The sequence below is a fragment of the Chrysemys picta genome, chromosome 11 (genome assembly GCF_011386835.1).
Source record: "Chrysemys picta bellii isolate R12L10 chromosome 11, ASM1138683v2, whole genome shotgun sequence".
Lineage (NCBI taxonomy): Eukaryota > Metazoa > Chordata > Testudines > Emydidae > Chrysemys > Chrysemys picta.
The window spans coordinates 61308173-61332007 of NC_088801.1; the positions used below are offsets into that span (position 1 = coordinate 61308173).

Sequence of the window (23835 nt, forward strand, 5' to 3'; positions counted from 1 at the left end):
GGGACTATACATGTGCTTAAAGTTAAGCACATGCTTAAGTACTTTGCTGGATCAGGTCCAGAATGCTCGGCACCTTATAAGCCTGAGCCCATAGAGCATTAATTTAAAAATCAGTGAGGCCTTGACCCTGCACCTGGGACTCTGTGCAGACACAGGGGTCAACCCACACAGGGCCATTGTTGGATCAGGTCCCTAAAATATTTGCTCATCATTCTGAGCTGTCAAGGAGATGCTAAGGGTAAGAATTAGTTGCCTCCCCACCCAACATAAGATATTCAGGGCATCATGTAATAATTTAAGACATAAATATAAAATTACACACCCCAAACTTAAAATAGAAACAAAGGCAAGAAATTCCTCAGAAGCCATAGTGCAGTTCCATGAGCACATGGAAAACATTGATTCCTTCTTCATTCTCCAAAACTATCCTGTATGTAGGTTTAGCATTTACTAGGGAAGTCAAAGTGATCTCAGTCAAATAGAGGCGATTCTGAGGTTTTCCATTGAACGTCATTTGGGTTTGCCATCACAGCCACTTGAAAAAGAAAAGAGTATACAATGGAGAAGTATTGAAGGTGCTATCCTATGTCCAAACAATGGCAGAGCGGTATTGATGGGATCATATAACACTCGCCCCTTCTTTGAGGACTGCTTCTGTCATTAAAATCAATGCAACTTAATTAAAGCAAATTATAGATAGATACATCTATAAATAAGATATTAAAGTGTGCTGCTGAATATGATAATTGCCGCATATTTAGCAATCAGCGTGTGTGTTCTGCTTTTGCCAGGAGGGATTTCTTTCAGTGAAATCAATGGAGCTTTATTAAAAACCATCCAAATTAGAGGGAGAAATGATGAGTGTTATAATAACGCAAAATCACTGTTTCAACTTTCATTGCAAAACCAGGAAACCAAAATACATCCCTTTTTCTGTCTGTAAGGAAAACATCCGAAATATTCTTTTGAACTAGGGACACAGTTAGAATTTTTAAATTTAAATGTTTGCCTTTTGATTTAAAAATTAAACAGAGATGGATGAAGGTCTTGAAAGACATAGTAATGAGGGTATCATAGAATCCAGGGGTGAAAAAGACCTGTTTGGCCAACTCCCTGAGTTCAGCAAATCCATCTCCCTGTATAACACCCTTTCTTCCACTTTGACTAGAAAAGAAAAATGTATCAAGTCAAATGGCTGTTTTTTAAAATGTCCAGTCGCTAGAGCTGTGTGAATGGTAAAAATGGTGAGTTTTGAATTTTGACATGTGCACAAAACATTAAGAGGGAGATGGGGACAAATTCATTTTTACCTCCTTCAGTTTTTCTCAATTTTCACCTAATAGAAAACAAAAACCAAGTGTGTCTCAGCAGAGGGGAGACCTGCAGGTCAAAGAGCAAATTCCTCTTACCAGGGCTCTTTTTCGCATGCTGAATGGCAACCTATGTGATTAGAAGTGCTCACAGACAAAAGGAGAGCCTTGAGAAGGGAGGTCAGACAAGCATCTGGAGCAAGCCCTTTAACAGATAATCACAAGAAATGTACTAAGCAGCAAAGCATATAGCATGCTATGCTTATTTTCAGCCTCCTGTCCAAAGATCTCAGGGTGCTGGGTAGATATTGGGTGGGCTTTTCAAAAAACCCAAACTGACTTAGGAGCACAAGTCTCATTGAAAGTCTAAGGACTCATGCACTGGGTCCCACCCATTAAGTCTCACATCACCCCTGTGAGCTAGGTGAGTTTATTATTATTATTATGTCCTGTGTGTCCTACATGCGCCTGTCCTACCCCATCCCAGGCAGTGGCTTTGTATCATTGCCTTCTCTGGTGTAGTTCAGTGGAAGCTGGAGTTTTCAGTCAGCATGAGAGCTGTGTTACACTCCATATAACTCCATTCTAACAAACCACAAGCTGAAAGGACATAGCAGGGAACTCCAGTAGCTCACCAGGGAATTCATGACCTATCAAATAGGCAAGGTAGAACCCAAGAGAGAAGTAGAATGCCATCCAGAGTGAGATCTCCCCCCAAAAAGGGAGCATGGGAGTTATGGGAAGAGAATTATTATTATTATTATTTATATTGTGGTAGCACCTTCGGACCCCAATCATAACCCAGGACCCCTTCATGTTAGGCAGTGTACAAACACATAGACAGTCCCTGCACTGAGACGTTTAATGGTCTCCCTATGTCAATCTATAGATTTTTAGAGGTTTGTTTGTGTACAAAAAATACCCAACCAGCGCCAGGCGTGCTCACTGGCCCCTGTATTGAACGGCAAAGCCCAAATAGTTCCTGGCTAAGTAATTTCCTAGCCCTAAACTTATGTTGGATTCAGAGAACAGACCGTAAGACAAGTCAAGTGTGGACAAGGAGGAATGAAATGAAACCCTTCCTGAGCAAAAGAAGTGAGACTACCGTTTGCAAAGTAGTCTCATTCTCCGCATGAAAGAGAGCACTTCTCTGCTTGTGGCCATACTCTTTTTTGGTACCACCAATTATTTGTAGGTAAATCCAAGGAAGTATTTCCAAATACCCAATTAACAGTCAGTTCATGACAACACTCGCTGGCACATGACAACTCATGGCTTGTCATTCCAGCACAGGCCCTCTGCTGCTCTAAGATATTTGTTCACTGGGTTTAATCTTTATGTGCATATTCACATAATTTTTGGTTTGGGGGCAGTTTTCTTCGGAAGAATTGGCAGGTTGGGGAAATTATTTGCAACCAGCCTATCATTTTTTCTTCTTAGAAGTCTCAGATAAAGTACCATACAGCTATCGTAGTTGGCAGGGCCATCGCTTACTGTGACGTCAGCTGATTTAAAAATATGACCATATAGATCATTTTGCAACCACTGTTACATATTTGCAGCAAATATTGTACAAAGGTTGTCGAGTAAGATGCTAACTCCCACGAAGTAATCAACCAGATATGCCATGTAAGATATCTGCAAAGATGTCCTAATTTGCCAGATATGATAATTGTGTTTATATATTTGTATCACCCTTGTATTATGAGTTATAGATATGTACGTATGTCTGTATTTCAAACTTGTGCTATGCTTCTGGGTGACACCCCCAGACAGTTTGGCATCAGCACTGCCTAGCCTGCGTTATGGCCCTTTAAGGACCATCAGCTATACAATTAATCCATTGAGAGAAGGCAGATACACCTTGTGATTCAGCAAGGCATGCAGGGAAATGCCTATGGAGAGAACTCTAAGGCTTCCAAGCCATGTGCTGGGCAGCTTGTGTTTGAAACAAAGGATGCATCGGCCGCATGGCAAGAAACTATAAAAGGCAGCTGCATCTTCTCCATTTTGTCTTCAATCCTGCTTCTTACCTCTGGAGGAACCTTGCTACAAACTGAAGCTCTGAAAAATGGACTGAATGACCCATCCAAGCTGTGGATGTACTCCAGAGACTTGACCTAAACCAGCAGTTTATTCCATTACTGCTACAAGCCTGAGCCAAGAACTTTACCATTACTGTATGTAATTGATTCCTTTAACCAACTTTAACTCTCACCTTTCTTTTGTTTTCTTTTCTTTTCTTTTTACAAATAAACCTTTAGATTTTAGTTAATAAGAATTGGCTGTAGCACGTATTTGGGTAAGATCTGAAACATTCATTAACCTGGGAGGTAATGTGTCCGATCCTTTGGGATTGGTAGAACCTGTTCTTTTATTTGATGAAATAAGATTTACAGAAATTTTCATTATATTCGACGTGGATGGAGGCCTGAGGCTGGATCACTTTAAGGGAATTGTGTTGTTTGGACTTCTGAGTAACCAGTAAGGTAATAAAGAAGCTTGTTTTGTGCTGGCTTGGTGAATCTAAGTATTGGAATATCCACCAGCTTTTTGGCTGCCCCATTCTTTGCAGTTCACCCTAACTGAGTGACCACAGCTGGCTCCCCACTAGGACCCCAGGCACAGTGGCGTAGTCGGCAGGATACACATTACCACAGGTTAATTGGGGTTTTGGATCAGAACCACACGCTTGTCAAAATTTAATTTTGATATTGGAGAGTTTAAGGGTTAAAAATCAGTTACAATGAGTGACCCATGATCAAGATCCTGACAGAAAAAGTCTGGAAGAATTGTGCTTACAGAGAGGATTGTATTTTAAGCAAAAAGCCCCAGAGCAGGAACTGAAAAATCTGTTAATTGCCAGTGATAAGGAAGCAGACCCAGAGAAAATGCTTGCAGTGAGAAACCAGTACCTAGAACTTGAACAAAAGCAAAAAATAGCTGATATGGAAGGAGAAACTGCTGAAAGAGAATGTGCCTGTGTTTTGAACATGGACAAAAAATGGCATATATTTGATTGAGGAACTAGAAGCTAAGGCAAAAGTGGACAGACTTAAGCTCCAACTCAAGAGAATAAAGGAACAACAGGAACTGTATCATACTGAAAAAACAGTTCCTTGCAATAACAAAGATGGGGATGGAATCTATCCAGTTTGTAACAATGTTGGTATGTTGTTTGACTCTGAGCAGTTGTCTGCGTGTAACCAAATTTATCCCAACACTGCCACTTTTATGTAAATGCTTTTACTGCGAGTTTGAGTGAAGGTAACCCCATAACTTGTGCAGAGAATGTAAAAGTCAATGGTAAACGCTGTTTAGGGCAAATTACAGCTTCTAATATCACTCTTGTTAAAGCAGATCTTGTCAAAGAGGAAGATTATTTACCAAATCAGAGTATGAATATTGTAATCCTCTATGAGTTTACTGGAAGTGTGCCTTTAGCCCCAGAATCCATCTTGAATGGAATGGTATTAAACATGAAGTTATAGCTGGTGTAAGGAAGTTATTGCCTAAGGATCTTTTGATTGGGGATGATATTAAAGCTTTGTTCAGTCAGGTTGACATAAACCAGTCACAAGAAAGAAATAATCCTGAACCTGTGTCTATTGGGGCAAGGATTTGCCTATGGAGGGTTTCTCCAAATGTTTATCTGAGGAAGATGGCTGCTTGTCTGTGCAAAGAAGCAGTGCATATGTGGAAAAAATTTCTGTGTGTGTGTCTGGTATCTCAGAAGTGAATCTGGCATTAGATAAGGCTCAGGAAGATGTTTCTCTAGAACAAATTAAAATTGGTGATCAGGTTAAAGCCCTAACTGAGGAAGGAAAGGGTACATTCTTGATGAGTGATAAATTGTTGGCTAGTAAAGCTTGGGAAAGTAAGCCTGACCCAGGTAAAAGTGATGTGGTTAAAGTAGCTCAGTGTAATAAGGCACTGTTTGTGGAAAACAGCAGTTTATCTATTAAGGGAGGAGAAGGCAAAGAAAGTTTAGATGAGCATAGGCTGCCTTCTGGGCTGATGGCTTTGTCTAATCAGCAGTTTGGGACGGCAAGGTTAGTGGAACATGAGTATCCCTACACCTTACCTGCTCCCCCGTCTCCCTCCTGGAGGAGCAGCCCCCTTGCCCGCCCGGTGCCGGAGCTCGTACTCACCAGCTCCAGGAAGTGGAAGCCGTGCCACCACCTCCTCCCTCCGACTTGCACCGCCATTACAGCTGCAAGCCTGGGAGGGAGGAGGAATGCCGCTCAGCTGAGGAGCCAGGATGAGGGGGGGAGGGGGAAACTCGGCTTCTTACCTGGCCTGTGGCAGCCGGCGGGACGTGCTGGCGCGGGGCGGGGACGGTACCCCCCTACACAGGCGAGGAGCCGGCCGGGGTCCCCCTCGAGCCGATAAACTTTACATGGCCTGCTCGTGGCCCGAGCCGCTCTCCCCTGCCACTGCCGGGGTCCGGAGCTCCCCCGTCTCCCTCCTGGGGGAGCAGCCCCCTTGCCCACCCGGTGCCGGAGCTCGTACTCACCAGCTTCAGGAAGTGGAAGCTGCACCACCACCCTCTCCCTCCAGGCTTGCGCTGCCATTACAGCTTCAAGCCTGGGAGGGAGGAGGAATGTCACATGCTTGGGGAAGAGGCGGGGCCAGGCCGGGGATTTGGGGAGGGATCCAATGGGGGAAGGAGGGGACGGCATCGGGCGGGGGGGGGTGAGAGTTCCTCCGGGAGGGCAGAAATTGCTTGTTTGTCCAGTGTCCCGATCGCACATCAGTAGGGACGCGGGAAAAACAAGCAAATATCGGGACAGTCCCAATAAAATCGGGACGTCTGGTCACCCTAGAGCTACCCCAATCTCCAAGCAATTGTCCGTGAACAGCCATGTGTTCTGGGACAAAGGAAAGGATATAAGCTGTTTGTCTGTTAAAGGGGACTGTTTCTGTTTGCAGAGCAGACAGAAGAAGGCTGTCAGCCTATGATGGTTGAAATTATCAGCTGACCCAAAGTTGGTTCTGGATACAACTAAAGCCCAGGAAGGAAGTATTCCTAAATTTGTGTCTGCTAGGGAGGGTGACATTGTAATTAGGTTGCATCCAGTTAATGTCATAAATAGTTCTGTTTTGCCTGTTGCTAGTGTGTTGCTGGGTAAAGGTACAACAGCTCTGTTTAACCAGGTTGATATCATAGCCAGGACACAAGGAGAGCATGAAGGTGATTTAACTGTGTTACCCACTAACAGTGTGAAAACTTGTAACAAGGAGGAAATGATTCCCAAGCTTGTGTGTGGCAGAGGGAAAGAAAGTGCTTCTAACCTTTTGACTAGTGAATCTATCAGCTTGCCTTGTTTCAGTTCCTAACTGCCAGAGTCTTTCTGAGGTGTAGAGCCACTGACTTTGCTTTGGAAAGACCCAGTGTGGATAGCTTTGAGGAGATTTCAGATGGAATAAACATTATTAGGGACTTTAAACAGCCCTATAAGCTTAAGCAGCTTGTTGGGAAGACCGTAGTGTTGGAACTGTCTCCATGTTGATTCTTTGAGTAAATGATCTGTATCTCAGGTTCAGAGGGAAGACTGGACAGCTGAATCTGCAGAGCAGGAGGACAGTTGTGCAGTTAATCTCTCAAGAATACAGGGAATGGCAAGTAAACTCTTTTCTAGACACTTTGGAAATGTCTTGTAGTGTCTTAGTGGACTTGACATCTGATTCCATGTGGAAGCAGAGGTTGGTAATGGAAGGACAAAAGAACCTTGAGTCTAACATGCTAGAGAAAATCTCTTTAAGACAGAGTCCAGCCTTGGAATTGGTAACAGTTAAGGATCTGAAAACTAATAAACAAGCTAGTGTCTGTGTTGATGCAAATTACCTGACTGACTGAGGGAGAGAAAGACCTGCCTGTAGCTGTTAGCAAAAAGGACACACCCAGCCGGCCAATGAATTCGGTTAAGCAAAAGAGCTCAGATTTTGACCCTCCAGAACAGGAAGTAAGGGGAAAAGTTTATCATGCTAATGAAAGCCACAGGTTATCCCTAAAATGCCAGGACCACAATGGTATTGAGCCAAAGGTGTGTCATGACAAAAATAAACATAAATGTACACCCGCAATGAATTTAATGTTAATAGTAATGCTAATGTTAACTTTTGTGACTAACATGTTGCTAATAACAAGAATTGTAAAAATGTACAATGTGTCTAATCTTTTGGAAAAACCCTTGAACATGTTAAGAGTAATACATAAAAGCACACTTTATGTTAAGACTTTGTGATACTAATATTTCACAGTTACTGCCTGTAACTAGGCAAATATAGTGCCCATCTTTTTAAAAAAGGGAAGGAGGAGAACCCGGCAAACTACAGACCGGTCAGGCTCACCTCAGTCCCTGGAAAAATCATGGAGCAGGTCCTCAAGGAAACCATTTTGAAGCACTTGGAGGAGAGAAAGGTGATCAGGAACAGTCAACATGGATTCACCAACCTGATTACCTTCTATGATGAGATAACTGGCTCTGTGGATATGGGGAAGGCGGTGGATGTGATATATCTTGACTTTAGCAAAGCTTTTGATACCGTCTCCCACAGTATTCTTGCCAAAAAGTTAAAGTATGGATTGGATGAATGGACTATAAGGTGGATGGAAAGCTGGCTTGATTGTTGGGCTCAATGGGTAGTGATCAACCAGCTCGATGTCTAGTAGGCAGCCGGTATCAAGCGGAGTGTCCCAGGGGTCAGTCCTGGGACCGGTTTTGTTCAACATGTTTATTAACGATGGGATAGATTGCATCCTCAGCAAGTTCGCGGATGACACTAAGTTGCGGGTAGAGGTAAATACGCTGGAGGGTAGAGATAGGGTCCAGAGTGGCCTAGACAAATTGGAGGATTGGGCCAAAAAAATTTGATGAGGTTCAAGTGCAGAGTCCTGCACTTAGGATGGAAGAATCCCATGGGGACCAACTGGCTAAGTAGCAGTTCTGCAGAAAAGGACCTGGGGATTATGGATATGAGTCAATGGTGTGCCCTTGTTGCTAAGAAGGCTAACAGCATATTGGGCTGCATTAGTAGGAGCATTGCCAGCAGACCGAGGGAAGTGATTATTCCCCTCTATTCAGCACTGGGGAGGCAACATCTGGAGTAGTGTGTCCAGTTTTGGTCCCCCTGCTACAGAAAGGATGTGGACAAATTGGAAAGAGTCCAGTGGAGGGCAACAAAAATGATCAGGGGGCTGGGGCACATGACTTATGAGGAGAGGCTGTGGGAACTGGGCTTGTTTAGTCTGCAGAAAAGAAGAGTGAGGGGGGATTTGATAGCAACTGTCAACTACCTGAAGGGGGTGGGGAGAGGTTCCAAAGAGGATGGAGCTCAGCTGTTCTCAGTGGTGGCAGATGACAGAACAAGGAGCAATGATCTCAAGTTGCAGTGGGGGAGGTCTAGGTTGGATATTAGGAAACACTGTTTCACTAGGAGGGTGGTAAAGCACTGGAATAGGTTACCTAGGGAGGGGGTGGAATCTCCATCCTTAGAGGTTTTTAAGGCCCAGGTTGACAAAGCCCAGGCTGGGATGATTTAGTTGGTGTTGGTCCTGCTTTGAGCAGGGGCTGGACTAGATGACTCCTGAGGTCTCTTCCAACCCTAATCTTCTATGATTCTATGCTTCCAGTAATTTTTCACCATTTCTACTATATTCTATAGAATAATTGAAAGTGAGCACAGTATTCCAGCTAAAGCCATTGCGCTGATTTATTTAATTGTATTATAAAAGTTTCTGCATAATTCTCTATCTCATTCCTTTTGCATCCCAATATTTTGCTTGCGTTCTTTGACCACTTCTATAAATTGAGCAAAGATCTATAGCGAACTCTCCACAGTGATGGCTAGGTCTTTTTTCTGAGTTAATACAGTTAATTATTTATAGTTAATACTAAGGCAAGTAAATACGGTGTTTAAAACTTATTGTGTACCAATGCTTGGACCTGAAGATCAACTTTGTTCTTACTGGTTGGTGCTTGATCTTTTAAGTTAGTCCTTCTAAAACAAATTATTAGCCTAACTAATCCCAAAGAGCATAGAGACTGATACAGAACCATCCTTTAAATTGTTCGCTATGTTCTGGGAACAGTATAAAGAGGTAGACATTTCTAGTGCAATAACTTTTTCCTTTGTCTTTTCGTCAGGTCAATATCTTCTTTCAGAAATCATTTTACTTGTGATTCAGTAATGTATCATCTTTACTGATGTGTAGACAGATGGGGAAAAGGAAATGAGAAGGGATGGCTAAGTCTTTAATTAAAGACACAGAGTTTGCTCTTTAAGCTTATTGGACAGTTCTACATGGGGTGCAGAGAATCATCATAGAGCCCCATGTTTTTCATGAATGTGAAATAACATGAAATAAAACAAAAAAAAACTAACCTCACAGCAGCAGCTCCTGTGCAGTGGGGCTGGGCTCTGCTCCAGGTGTTGTGACCTGGCGCACGGAGTCACTCTGCCGCTCTGGGTTGATCCAGCCACCCACCAGGATGGAAGGGTTGCCGGGCCAAACCTGAGGGCAGCACAGTGCCCGGAGCGGGCAGGCAGGCCCAGCACCATGGCACAGGAGCCGCCACTGCTCAGTGAGTGTCAGGCAGGCTCATTCTGCAACTGCAGGGCATCCCGACCACCCCACCTGGCCCCCAAAATGAAATGGAAAAACTATAAAATGAAAAAGGGTTTCACAGGGGTCTACTCATCAGCTACGTGGAGCCAAATTTGTGAAATTGTATCCACAATTAGTTTCTATGGTAACTGTATCTCAGAGCACAAACACAAACAGAACTGGCAGGAGGCACCTGATTTTATTTTCTCGGTAAGAAACAATCAGAAGATTGATGTTTCAGGTTGTTACAATGCACACATCTAATGTAGATACTTTTTACTTGCATAGTGACTACATACGTTTTCCTTGGTAAACACCCAGTAAATTTCATCATTTCGTGTTGCTGTACGTTGATTGCTGTTACACTTAGTAGGCTTAAAAGTAATCACCAGGAAACTTGCATTCCGGTTTAGAATTTGGAATTAACTACCCGTGTGTATCATTTATCCTGTATCCTCTATCATGAATCAAGCAGGTAGACCGTATTTTACATGATTTTTGTGCTCAGTAAACAAAAGCTTAAATCTGTTTTCTTTCCTTTGCTTTTCCGCAAAAAATAGCAAAAAGTTCTGGGATTGTCTATCACCAGAGTACCCAGCTATTTAAGGAAAATTACCGAAGTGTGAGAACAGCTGAAGTGACTGTGAATTTTTGTATTCACTTTCTGTATAAAACGTGTCTCACTTTTACTGGTGGAAAAATGAACAAAACAATCTGTTTGGCCTTCTACCCACCTTATGAAATCTAGGACAGTGATTTTTTTTTTCCTCAGTGAGGCACTATTAAAGTAGGGTTATTTCAAATCAGAGATGATTATTTTCTGGTACTCATCAACCCCTTAACGTCCCCTTACCATTTTGATTCAAATCAAGAGGCATTAGCCAAGGGCCCCTCCAGAATAAATTGTTCACTTAGCAAAAGGCTGGATTATTACTAATATTAGCTCGGAATATTAGGCGGCAGACTTGGCATAATGCTACTAGTCTACAATAATTCCTGAAACTCTCTCTGCCTAGCAACTTAGCCTGATAACACTGCTCTACAGCCAAAACGCTTCTGAAATAAATGTAGTCAAACTTTACTAATTCTGGGTCACTGAGAACGAAAATGATGCTTAAAATTGTTGCTTGGCTCTAGTTTTCAAGATATGCTATTGGGTCAGTATATACGACCCTTGACTTGGGAATGGCGGAGGATAAGTGAGTTATAAAGGGAAGGGATCTCAATTTAAACCAGAAATGACTAAAATACATCTTTGACTGGATCTATGAATAAATCTATGACTGGGTTTGGACAGTACTTGCTTTTTAGGCAAAACAATGAATGATGCAATCTGAAGCTGGTATTGCATCATACATGATATGAATTGTATCATGTTATTCCTAGAAGTCATGGATGATGCAATCATAACGAAGCTTACATCACTCTGCTGAACAAATTGCCCTATATCAGCTCTAGAAATCATACAGTGTCGTGCTCTCTTATTTGTCAGTGTTTGATTTTGCAAAGGGACACATTTCTGTTTAGCCAAAGTGAGCAGAGATGCCTCGTACTTGTGTGAACAGTGCAGATAACTTCTGCTATGTTTGTGGTGAAGTGACTTTTGCATCACAAAAGTGCAGTATAACCACTATGGTTAAGAAAGCCTATCACCTTTATTTTGGCTGCAAAATTGGAGATCAGGACAACAGGTGGGCCCCACACATATGCTGCAACACTTGTGCAACAAATCTTCGCCAGTGCTTGAACAGGAAAAGGAAATCTATGCCTTTTGCAGTGCCGATGATTTGGAGAGAGCCAACAGATCATACCAGCAATTGTCACTTCTGCATGGTGCCTCCAGTTGGGAAAGGTGTGTCAAAGAAGAAAAAGTGGACTGTGCATTATCCAAACATTCCATCAGCTATACGCCCAGTACCCCACGGAGAAGGACTGCCGGTTCCTGATGTATCAGAATCATTCTCACTTGAGTGAGACGAGGAAGAGGATGAAACTTCTGGTCCTGAACCATCAATGTCACAGGACCCACATTTTCTCCCATCCTCCTCCTCTGAACCACACCTCATAACACAAGGTGAACTGAATGACCTTGTCAGGGATTTGGAACTACCCAAGAGTAAGGCAGAGCTGTTGGGCTCCAGACTACAGCAGTGGAATCTCCTGGCAGGTGATGTTAGGGTTTCCATGTTCCATGACCGTCAAAAGGATCTTGTCCCATTCTTCTTCATGGAAGGTGATCTTGTAGCCTGCAACAACATCAATGGTGTGATGGCAGCCCTCAACATCGTTCACGATCCAGATGAGTGGAGACTGTTCAATGATTCATCAAAGACGAGTCTTAAAGCTGTTTTATTGCATAATGGCAAAGTTTTGCCATCAATTCCAGTTGGTCATGCAGTCCATATGAAGGAAACCTATGACAACATGAAACAACTTTTGAGGTGCATAAACTATGACCAACATCAGTAGCAGCTTTGTGGCGATTTGAAGGTTGTTGCTCTCTTGCTTGGTCTGCAGACTGGATACACAAAGTACTGCTGTTTTCTCTGCGAATGGGATAGTCGTGCAAGAGATTCCCACTACATCAAGAAAGATTGGCCACTCCGACAGTCATTGGAGCCTGGGAGGAAAAGTGTTCAGCATCCACCACTTGTTGAATCAAGGAAGATTTTGTTATCACCCTTACACATCAAGCTGGGTCTGATGAAGAACTTTGTCAAGGCCATTGACAAAACACAAGCAGCTTTCAAGTACCTCCGTGGAAAATTTCCAAGGTTAAGTGAAGCTAAAATAAAGGAAGGTGTCTTTGTTGGTCCTCAGATTCGTGAACTTCTTCGAGATGATGATGATGATGCATTTGACCATGCACTGCGTGGCAAGGAAAAGACGGCATGGAAAGCCTTCCAGTTAGTGGCAATAAATTTTCTCGGAAACAACAAGGCAGACAACTACAGGTTGTTGGTGGAAAACCTCCTCAAGGCATACAAAAGCCTTGGTTGCAACATGTCACTAAAGATACATTTTTTGCACTCTCATCTAGATTTTTTTCCACCGAACTGTGGAGCAGTGAGCAACGAGCACAGCGAGTGATTTCACCAGGACATTGCAACAATGGAGAAACGCTATCAGGGCAAATGGAGCCCATCAATGCTTGCAGACTATTGCTGGACAGTGCCGAGATGCTCCATTTAATGAATACAAGAGACAAGCCAAGAAGCACCGAGTAGACACTGAATAGGACTAAACTATGTACATAATAGTTTTTTGCCTTTTGTTTCATAATAAATTTTATTTATATAATCCTTTTGCTGATTTTTAAAGTGTTACATAAACAGGACAGGTGACATATTATCATGTAAAGCAACCATAAACACATGAAAAGACCTAGGTTTACAATTTATGATTAAAACTCTACTATCTACACAATATACATAGACATAAAATGTAAAAACTTAACTGTCTTAGAAACAGTAGCCAATCAGTTGTTTTAATTGTCATATTTGAATTCAGCACATCAAAATACATAATAAATAGCACATTTTATCTCTGAAGCAGATGACTTCTCAAAAATTGTAGACCAGTGTAATACATCTGTTTACACTGGACTTGGTTTTTGTTATGGATCTCTCTAAGAGATATTTTACATGAAAACATTATATACAGGTGAATAAGCCTAATTAACTCACTGCACAAACTTTCCATCACGACAGATTTTAAATCTCTTTAGTGAAACTGACGTATTGTGCATAAATGCCAAGATTGACAGAAGGGTGCTCTCTAACCTGTAGAATGTGAAAAACATGTTACTTTTAGTTTGTGTTTCCTCTTTTTATAATCAGACATTTACAGAAAGCCGAGTGTGATTTATTCTTTTCTTCTTAATGAATTGTTAAGAAGTGTTTGAAAAGGCATTAAATCTTCCCTTCTGCCATGAATCTGTAAAAGGGGAAGAGGATTTTAAATGGCCTCACGGTATATTGCTTTATAAAACTGCTGATTCTAGCAGTGCCAGAATAGGACTACATACTTTAATGTAGGAAACACTGAATGCAGTCAGTGAGCCTTCTGCATTTATGGAGGAAAAGACTAATAGCTACATTTGAACAAGGCTCTTAACACTTGGGCCATCAGCAGGCATTGAGTGAGTGAAATTGGGAAAACTCCTATGAGCTAAAAGCATCTAAGTTCAGCATTCTTCCCTCAGTTTGAGTCTTCCTGATAGGATTTCACACTCCAGCCAACTCGAGCTGCCATCTTGAAAACAAACCAAGTAGAGAACTGATGTTTTCACTGAGCGCATTAATGCTTCACTTCTGAAATGACACTAGAGCATGATAAATGCACCGACGTCCCTGTTGGATATTCAGCTTTACAACAGTGTTAGGGAAAGCTTCTAGATTTGTGTTGTGAGTGAAAGCAAAGGTTGTTTATATCACCTTTTTTACTGTAGAAAACTTAACAGATGATAAACAGATCTGGAACTAGTATGTAAACTCATTCTTTCCTTTGAATAATGTGTGCATTACTCAGCAATATTAAAATGCTTTTATTTAATCAGGTTTATCTCCTGATTTTACTGAATTACAGGTGGGAGACTAACCAAAAAAGTTTACAGTATCCCTGCTGGCCTACTGCCAAGGGAACCGCACTGAGGAAGGTACCTGTTCTAAACAGTCCTTTGATATGGAACCCTTTCTTGTTAGCAGTGATAAGATTAAGTATGGGATTTGTGGATTCTCTGAGCCTCTGCCTTTCTTTTGTTGATTTTGGCACCCTGCAGCATCATTTGTTCTCTGATTATCATTTTGAGATGCATTGTCAGTAACCAGGGTGTATAATTGATCTTCATCTCTAATTACTCTTCTCTCCACAGGTGCCTGGAAAAGGTCCAGATGGGAGTTCACACAATCTCCACTTTGAAGGGATGGAAAGGCAATATGCATCCTTACCCAGGTACATCATTGAGGCTTCCTCATGCACTGATTTTATCTGCATAGAACAGCCGTCTGGCTCTGAAATGAGAGATTATGTTGCAGTTTTGTCTCGCTGCCTTCTGCTGATGATTTAGTGCCATCTTTATAACTGTATTAATAATTTAGACAGTTGATTTAAAAAAAAATAAAGTCGTTCTCATTGAACATGTCAGCAAGAGTCATGATCCACAGGGGAAGAACATGACATTGAGGAAGCTTAGTGTGCTAGAGTTATAGCAGGTCTTAGCAGGGCATAACTGTGACAAAGTTTATAGTGCTAAAATCATAGCTGGCAATGACAGAGCATTGCTGTGAGGCGTTTGCACTGCAGCAGTGACAGCTCCTACAGTCCCACCATTGCTGGAAGGAAAATTTGACTAGCAATCCTGTTCCAGTATGGTAACTATATACTGTAATTCAACCCTATTGGAAATGAGAGAGAATTCTTAGGGTTTGGGGGGCTTTTTTATGAATAATTTTAGTCTGGAATCAGCAGGGCATGACAAAGAGGACACCTTTCAAAGATTACACTCCAGATTCTGTGGGAGTTATAATAGCAGAGTGTGAGAATTAGCAAGCTAGAAAAAGAAATGAAGAAAGGTTAGAGCAGTGGGGAGAAAATGAAAATAGAGAATATTTATCCTCCAAGCATGCTAAGCAAGAAAGTGGCTCTTAGGTAGAGATGTGGAAGAGCAAGTTTTCCTAAATGAGGGTGAGACAATCAACTAGTGCCACATTTCCTGGGGACCCCAAAGGGCATGGCACATCGGTGCTGGTATTTTTAGGAAATAAATGAATGTGCATTCTAGCTATATCTTTTCTTCTATTTTTTTCCATTTGACTGTTTGTTTCTAAATGTGTTATTGCAAAGGCTGATTGACCTTAATGTAATATGACTTACCACTATGAACTAGAATATAGAGAATAGCTCAATGCTTGAAAATAATGAGATCTCTCTAAGAAAAGCTGTTTCACAAACTTCAGCATTGTTGGACTTAAGTAAGAACTTTTTAATGCATGATGTGTTGTTTAAACCACAGAATGCATCTGTGGTTCAATGACTGCCTTTTATCAACTTGTATTGGTGGTTGTTTGCAGTGGTGGTCTAGTGATGTTGGTCCCAGGATATTAGACAGACAAGGTGGGTGAGTTAATATCTTTTATTGGACCAACTTCTGTTGGTGGAGGAATATGCTTTCAAGCTTCACAAAGCCTCAAAAGACCTGATGAAAAGTTCTTTGAAGCTTGAAACTGTGTCTCTTCCGTCAACAGAAGCCGGTCCAATAAAAGTCTCACCCACTTGTCTCTCATATACTGGGACCAACACTGCTGCAGCAACACAGCTTAACAGAGTGCTGTTTGATTCCCAGCAATTTTTTTTATATTTTTTCCTGTTCTCATTATCCATAATATATGTCCAATTCTTTTTTCTGAATCCTACTAAGTTCTTGTCCTCAGTTATCTTTTAGCAGCAAGTTCCACAGGTTAAATATATGTAGAGTTAAAAAAAATTGCCTTTTTATCAGTTTTAAAATTTACTGCCTTTCAGTTTTATTGATCATCCACTTGTTCTTGAATCACGAGAAAAACTTGAACAGTAATACCCAATATACCTTCTCTGCACCATTCATTGTTTTGCATTCCTCTTTCATGTCCTCTCTTATTCATCTGCTCTCCAAACTAAACAATCCTATTCTTTTCAATCTCTCTTAATATGGTAAAAAGAAGAACAGGAGTACTTGTGGCACCTTAGAGACTAACAAATTTATTAGAGCATAAGCTTTCGTGGACTACAGCCCACTTCTTCGGATGCATATAGAATGGAACATATATTGAGGAGATATATATACACACATACAGAGATACATATATATCTCCTCAATATATGTTCCATTCTATATGCATCCGAAGAAGTGGGCTGTAGTCCACGAAAGCTTATGCTCTAATAAATTTGTTAGTCTCTAAGGTGCCACAAGTACTCCTGTTCTTCTTTTTGCGGATACAGACTAACACGGCTGCTACTCTGAAACTTAATATGGTAGTCTTCCTATGCCTCTAATCACTTTAATTACCCATCTCTGAATTCCCTCTTATTTCAGCTATATCTTTTTTTGAGATAGGATGACCAGAACTGATCACAGTGTTCCAGATATGAGCATACCATTCTTTTATATGACATTAGACTGTTTTCACTACTATTTTCCATCCTGTTCTTTTTGCATCCTATGTCTTGTTTGCTTTTGTGAGTGCTGCTACATCCTTAGTAGGCAATTCCTGTGAGCTATTCACAATGACACCCAATTGTTTTTTTCCCAAGTAGTTCCATCTGATTCAACCCATTAATCTCCCCATGTTCTTCTCAAAAGCTCAATTTCGGCTAGTGGAAACTAGACTCGATACCCTAAATCTCGACAGGGCTTGGAGGGTTTAGCTGGATAGGACGGGGAATTTAGGAAGTTATCAAGACTTTCTATAGCCTTTGGGGATCCGTGTAAAGAGGGAGTCACTTCTGCTCAGTGCCTGCCTAAGAAGATTAGGCTGTACCATGAGTCACACTGTACTTTAGTTGGGGTGTCAGTATCTCATGGTTTTAGCATCCACGCTGTCAGGGTTCATGCAATATCAGTAGTTTGCCTCCATAGTGTTTCTATTATGGAGAGAGCAGAGCACTGGAGTGATGTGCTGTCGACTGCATGTGTTGTTCAGCAGACGGGCTGCTGTGTTATGAACCAATTCTAAAGAGCTCTTGTAAGTTTACTTCTCTGAAACCACCATAGTAATCAAGCCCAGAGCTCATAAATGAGTGGGTCACCGGGGCAAAGTCTGAATCCAGCAGAAGAGGCTGCAGTCTTCCTGGCAGCCACTAATGGAAATGCGGATTTTTTGCAGAGCTGGCCATTTGAATATCTGGAAGTACAGAGGAGTCCGGGTGAAAACCAAGGCCGAGAACTCTGGAAATCTGCCTTCAAATTATTAATAATCTATTTTACATGGAAAGCACTCGGATACTATGAGGAATGGGCAGCAGTACAAAACCTTAAGATAGATAGATGTCCTTATCAAGATGGCATGTTCTTCAATGTACTTCCCTCTCCCCATCGGTATCGCCTCCTTCTTTCCGGGGCTCAGCTTTTCTTCATCCAGTTCTCCATCCTGTTCTTCATCCAGTTGTTGAACTCAGTCAAGCCATTGGACTCCTGTGGGAGGGTGCTGTTTCCGTCTGCTCTGGATGTGATGTATAGCTGAATGTCGTCCACACACTGCTGGCATTTTAGTCTATGCTGTTCACATTCTCCATTAGAGATCTCGCTCAGCTGCCCATCGCTGACTGCGGCCTGACTGGTCTGCAATAGGCTAGCGTTTTCCCCAAGCTCGTCATGGGAAGTACGATCAAACTGAGCATCTTGAACATTGTGGGAAATTTGTAAAAAATGTGGGTGGTCTGATCTAACGGTAAATTATCAAAATCCTTCTCACCTTCCTTTTATCAGCCAATCAATGCAAAAAGGTGTAATTGAATGTAAACAACTGGCTTTTAGGACTAGACAGGGGTGGCGGAATCAGGTTGCAGAGACCATTTCCTAACAAATTAAGCACATTTCTAATCTTACACAGTTTTATAAAAGTAAGTCTGTGTCACCAGCACGTGGGACTTACCTAAATTTGCCAAGCTTCAAAAGTCCCAGGGAGGAAGGGAGAACACTTCTGCAACAGAAAGGAGAGCATCCGGGCTTGGGCTGTGGCTGATTTCTCTTGGGAAAAAAATCACCACAATAGCTGGAATAATGAGATGCCCATGCAATAAAACTGTTACTGCTACCTGGCAACAAGAAGGAGCCATGTTGGAGGGCATGAGAGATTGGAATGAACGAATGAATAGGAGAGCTTTGGCATCCCTCTGAAATGGGCAAGCGAGAACTAGGGTCATCATCACATTATTTTGAAAAATAAGCCGTACGTTCCCAGGGCGCCCGTTCAGCTCTGAAGGTGTGCGAGGCTACCTACAAAGAAGGCATGATTGTCACTGGTAGCATCATACCCAAGCTCTCCTGCTATATCTTTCATTAAAGTTCAAATCCCAGCTTTAAAACACCATGGCACTTTGCCCTATGGCCTTATGTTTTCATTTCCCTTCCCTGTGGGTGCTGAGAAGTTTAACCAAAGCACAATGGATCAGATTCTTAGCTGGTGTAAATCAATGTAGCTTCACTGGCTCATGACCTCTATTTTATAGCAGAATTAGAGAAAACGCGGTTCTGTACGTGTGCTTGCCTTGTCAACAAAAGAAGCAAAGAATTTAAAATATATGGAGGTAATCCTGCTCCTATTGAGCTCAGTGACAAAACCCTGCTGGTTTTGATGGGAGCAGGATCTGCTCTATGTAAGGTTATTTTTTAATTAAAAGTTGAAATACTTCTGTCTGTTTTTTTTTTTTTAAGTAGGCAACAGCCTTAAAGGAAGCTTTAATATGTGACTAGCTTAATCAGTAGCCAACTGAGTTACGTGGTCAAGTTTTTATCGAAGCTAGTATCAGATTATGGGCTTTATTTGAAAACATCTAGAGAGAGGCAAATGTTATCTACTGAGTTATTGGTGTGTTACTATGGCAGGCTAGTGGCAGGTCCCCGTCTCATACTGCACTGTGCTATATCATCTCCTGAAGGGAAGCAAAATGGTAAAGGCAGAACATAAAGCTTTGCAAGAAAGATACAGTTCTTGGCACTCAGTAGTTATGCAATGCCCCAGGGCTAAGGCTGAGTAGTGCTGAATGGTATTATTAAGCAATGTTAAATCCTCCCTCTTAGAAGGAAAAGGGCTTGATTCTTAGGCTCCTCGGGGTACTATTTGGGAAATAGGAGCATGGCTATAATATGAGGAGCTAGAAAAATATTTTTGGTCGTTTGTTTGTCTTCAGTAACCCACCTCTCTCTCTCACACACATTTGGTTAAACCAGTGGACAAATATGAACTTGAAGCTGGTTTATTTGCTCACAGGTTTGTTTGTTTTTTGCACTTCAATTTCATTGCAGTCTGTCATAGTGTAAGCTATAATTTTGCTCATGGCAGCCCCAATTGGAGAAATATTGTGTCCTAAGCACGAAGAGTTATTCCTTTCTCCTAATGGATTCGATAGTAGGCTCTGACTAGTAACTGGGCTGACAGTCACTAAGACAGGCCCAGGGATTGGTGATGCTGTGATATATACCACAAATCTCAGTCCCCTTGCTAGTAAGAAATGCTGATGCCAAAAAAAGTCAATGTTTCAGTTCCTCTCATGATCCAAGAACAAGTGTTTGTGGCAAAAAGAGCATTAAAAAATAACTGTAAAGACTAAAAAATGAATTCAGATTGTATCGATCATTTCCATGGCCAAGGAGAAGAGGGCTGAGCAGAATGGCACTTTACATTCACAAGAGTGTTTAAGTTCAGTATAATATGTACCATAAAGATGGGAAATCTATTAATGTATTAATTAAAGAAGTGGCAGCAAAATGCCTTTCCATTGTCAGGAGACTCATGTTCAGGATCCACTCTGCAACTTGCACCTCCTAGGTCAGTAAATAAAAGGGGTATCGTAGATTCCAAGGCCAGACAGGACCATTGTGACCACCTAGTCTGACCTGCTTAATAACACAGGCCCCTAGAACCTTACCCAGTAGTTTCTGCATCAAGATCATAACTTCTGTTTGAGCTATGCATGGGTAGCCAAACTGTGGCTCACGAGCCACATGCAGCTCTTTACCGTTAACGTGCGGCTCGCTGAGCCTCCTATGCCACCCACCCCATTCTCCACCCACCACACTTGGGGGGGAGCTCAGGACCTCCGCCTTGCAGCGGGGTGGGGTAAGGTAGGGACTTCTGCCCAGTGGGGAGGCGGGCCTTGGGGCTTGAGCCCCACAGCGCACCAGCCGGGCCTCATGGCTTCAGCAGGAGTGGGGCTGAAGCCCCAAGCCCCAGCAGGCATCTCTTGTGGGGCTGAAGTCCCAAGCTCCAGCAGATGTGCCCCAGCTCTCGAACTTCTGAAGATTGTCGTATGAAGCTTAGAGGGTCAGTAAGTTTGGCCATCCCGGAGCTATGGAATGTCTTCTACAAAGATATCTAGTCTTGATTTTAAGACTTCACTGATGGAGAATCCACCACTTCTCTAGATAAATTGTTCCACAGGTTCTTCACCCTCAGGATTAAAAAATTGTGCCTTGTTTCTAGTCTGAATTTATCTAGCTTCAGCTTCCATTCATTGGATCTTGTTGTGCCTTTTTTGGCTAGATTAAAGAGCTGCCTACTATCAGTAATCTCTGCTCAAGTAGGTGCTTGTACTCTGTGATCACTTCATCTCTTAACCTTCTCTTGGATAAATTATAGAGGCTGAGCTGCTTACGTTTCTCACTAAAGACATGAAGACAGCATTGTCAAAGGGGCTGGAGCCTTCCCTGCCGGACAGTTTGTGAGGCAGCATTGACAGTCATGTAGGCAAAAGCCATTTCCCACCATTCTGGGCAAAAGAAGAGTTTCCATAACAGTTGCCCTCATAAAGGAAGCTCTCAGAGAGACAAATAGGAGGCGTAGGTTCCTCACCAAGCTCTACTGGCTTCCTCATCAAGTTCACGCTAGTTGCCATCATTTCGAGATTGTGAAGTCTCCTTTGCCTACAAGTCTGCTCTCATTTTACAGCTCCATTGCTTTTCCCTTGTGCACTGCAAATAACTCCCCACCTCGCCTGGCCCTTCATAACCTTCAACTCTCATCTCATCTGCTCTTCCATGCTGCCTTCATCTTCTGGAAATGCCTCTCACTCCCACTGTACAAGGCAACGACCCTCTTTCCATACGAATAATTCCTTAAAATTCTTTTTTGAAACCTGCATCTGTATTAACCTGCTTCAGTAAAAATGTCACCTGCCAATTAAAAATGGCTCCCTTCTTGGATAGAACCGCCATCTGGCTCATCCAGTGCATTCTGTGTTTGATTTGTATTGTCTGTCCCATTTAAACTGCTCTCCTTTGGTACACATATAACCAAAAAATAATCACTCTGTCCTATGATATTATTCCTGTGATGATCTACCTAGTTATCTTCTGACACCTTTCCTAGTGCTTAAAACTTATCTGCCCTTCTGTTTTCCTTTGTTTGTCTCTTCAATTAATATCTGCATTATACACTGCCTTGGAATTTCCATTTGCTTACTGCAGCATTGTTTTTAGCACATGCAAGAGGGTGGCAATGATATTACATTCAACAGATATGTATTCCAAGTAATGCCAGTACTGATCATTGGCGCCACTGCAACTTTAGTAGCAATAACCTGGGACAAAGGAGAGTGCACAGAATGACCCATATGTTGTATGTTTATAAATCTGTCGTTCTTGCCAAACTTTTATCAGCAATGAAATAATTTATTAATCCAAGTCCAGACAGATCTTGAGAATTATCAAAGGTCTGTTCCTTCATGGCAGCTGCGTTACTGAGTATATCTTACGCATTTGTATAAAGCCGATCCGTCAACTTTTGATGTTCAGTAGAATATACTTCCCTGTTACAGTCATCATAGAATTCGAAATGTTCACCTTGAGGTTGAAACAACTCCGATTTAGCTGCATTTATTTTTTTTCCTGCAAAATTCTGTAGAGAGGTAGGCAACTTTCTCATCTTGGGATAAGCAACAATTAATCTTTATCCCTCCCTCCTCCACTCCATCACTGACCACTCTATCCTATATCTATCTTAGTGATATCATACTAATGTATTTTGATATCCATTCTTGTCCTTAAGTCACTGCACTGTAAACTGTTGATTGTCACACAGATTATGTGGTCACACACATATCTAAACTGGTTAACTTGCCTCAAATCTTGCCTTCTACTTCCACACATGACAAATCTTGAAAAATCAACGAAGTTCATGGACAGTGGAGGATTAAACTTCCTCCTTTCCATCAGTTTTCCCAGATGGAAAATGCAGTCCCAAGCACCTCTCCCTATTGTGTCTCGAGCCTGTCTGAATGACATCTCTGACTCCACCTCACTCCTAGGGGCTACCTACACTACAGAAACGTCAGAGGACTGGTGTGACGAACTGGGACTGTTCTTAATGTGGTCTGTGAATGCTGACAGGGGAGTGTGGCTAGGATAGTCTGCATTGGGGAATGGGAGACTGACTGACAGAGAATACCTGAGCATGTAACATGAGAACCCAGGAAGGGGTTAGAGGCCAGGTGACACCTTTGCCCGGGAAACTGAACAAAGGCTGTGGGAGGGGTCGCTGAAGGCAGAGTCTGAGGAGCTGGTTTGTGAGGTGGCTGGGAGGCAGAGAGGGCTCTGACCTCCCAAGGGGGCTGGAGTGCCCAAGGACCCCAAGATGGACCTAACTGAGGGGTATCCTGTTGTCTGTGCCTGCAAGACCTGTCTTGGACTGTGTCGCTGTCATCTAAATAAACCTTCTGCTTTACTGGCTGGCTGAGAGTCATGGTGAATCGCAGGAAGCCGGGGGTGCAGGGCCCTGAGTTCCCCCACACTCCGTGACAACTGGTTACAACATGATTGTCCATCACCTGGTTAAAGTTTGTAGTGTGCACTGGGACCTAATAATGGTATAACTGGGCAAAAGTGTGGGATGTATATGTGCAATCATGCAGGGAGATCAGTTTGAGAAGGTCAAGTCCACTATTCTCAGTTGGGGCCAGGATGTGGGGCTGCAGCTTCTCCATGCCACTTGTGCAATCTAGCTACTGGAACCATGTAAAACTTGATTCTCTGGCCCCTTTCTTGTGTGCAAAACAGTGAGGAATAAGGCACCACCATGTGGTCACTCCAGCTGCAGTCCAGCATAAGGGTTGAGTGATGCAGGAAAAACTCTGCTGGCCCCTCTACTCCAGTGTAAACTTCCTTAGGGAAGAAATAAATCTTTTGATACTGAAAAGATCTAAAATGATGGTTCTTCAGTA

General features: G+C 42.3%; 1 protein-coding gene across 3 annotated transcripts in view; it reads left to right on the forward strand.

The window, feature by feature from the left end:
• The window catches only part of PARD3B (par-3 family cell polarity regulator beta), a 641105-nt gene that overhangs the window by 589842 nt on the left and 27428 nt on the right, over positions 1-23835 (forward strand). For all 3 annotated transcript variants that reach the window (XM_065562102.1, XM_065562103.1, XM_065562104.1), the window contains one exon: positions 14795-14874. In XM_065562102.1, the coding sequence (XP_065418174.1) occupies positions 14795-14874 (80 nt within the window). The remainder of the gene's footprint in view (positions 1-14794; positions 14875-23835) is intronic.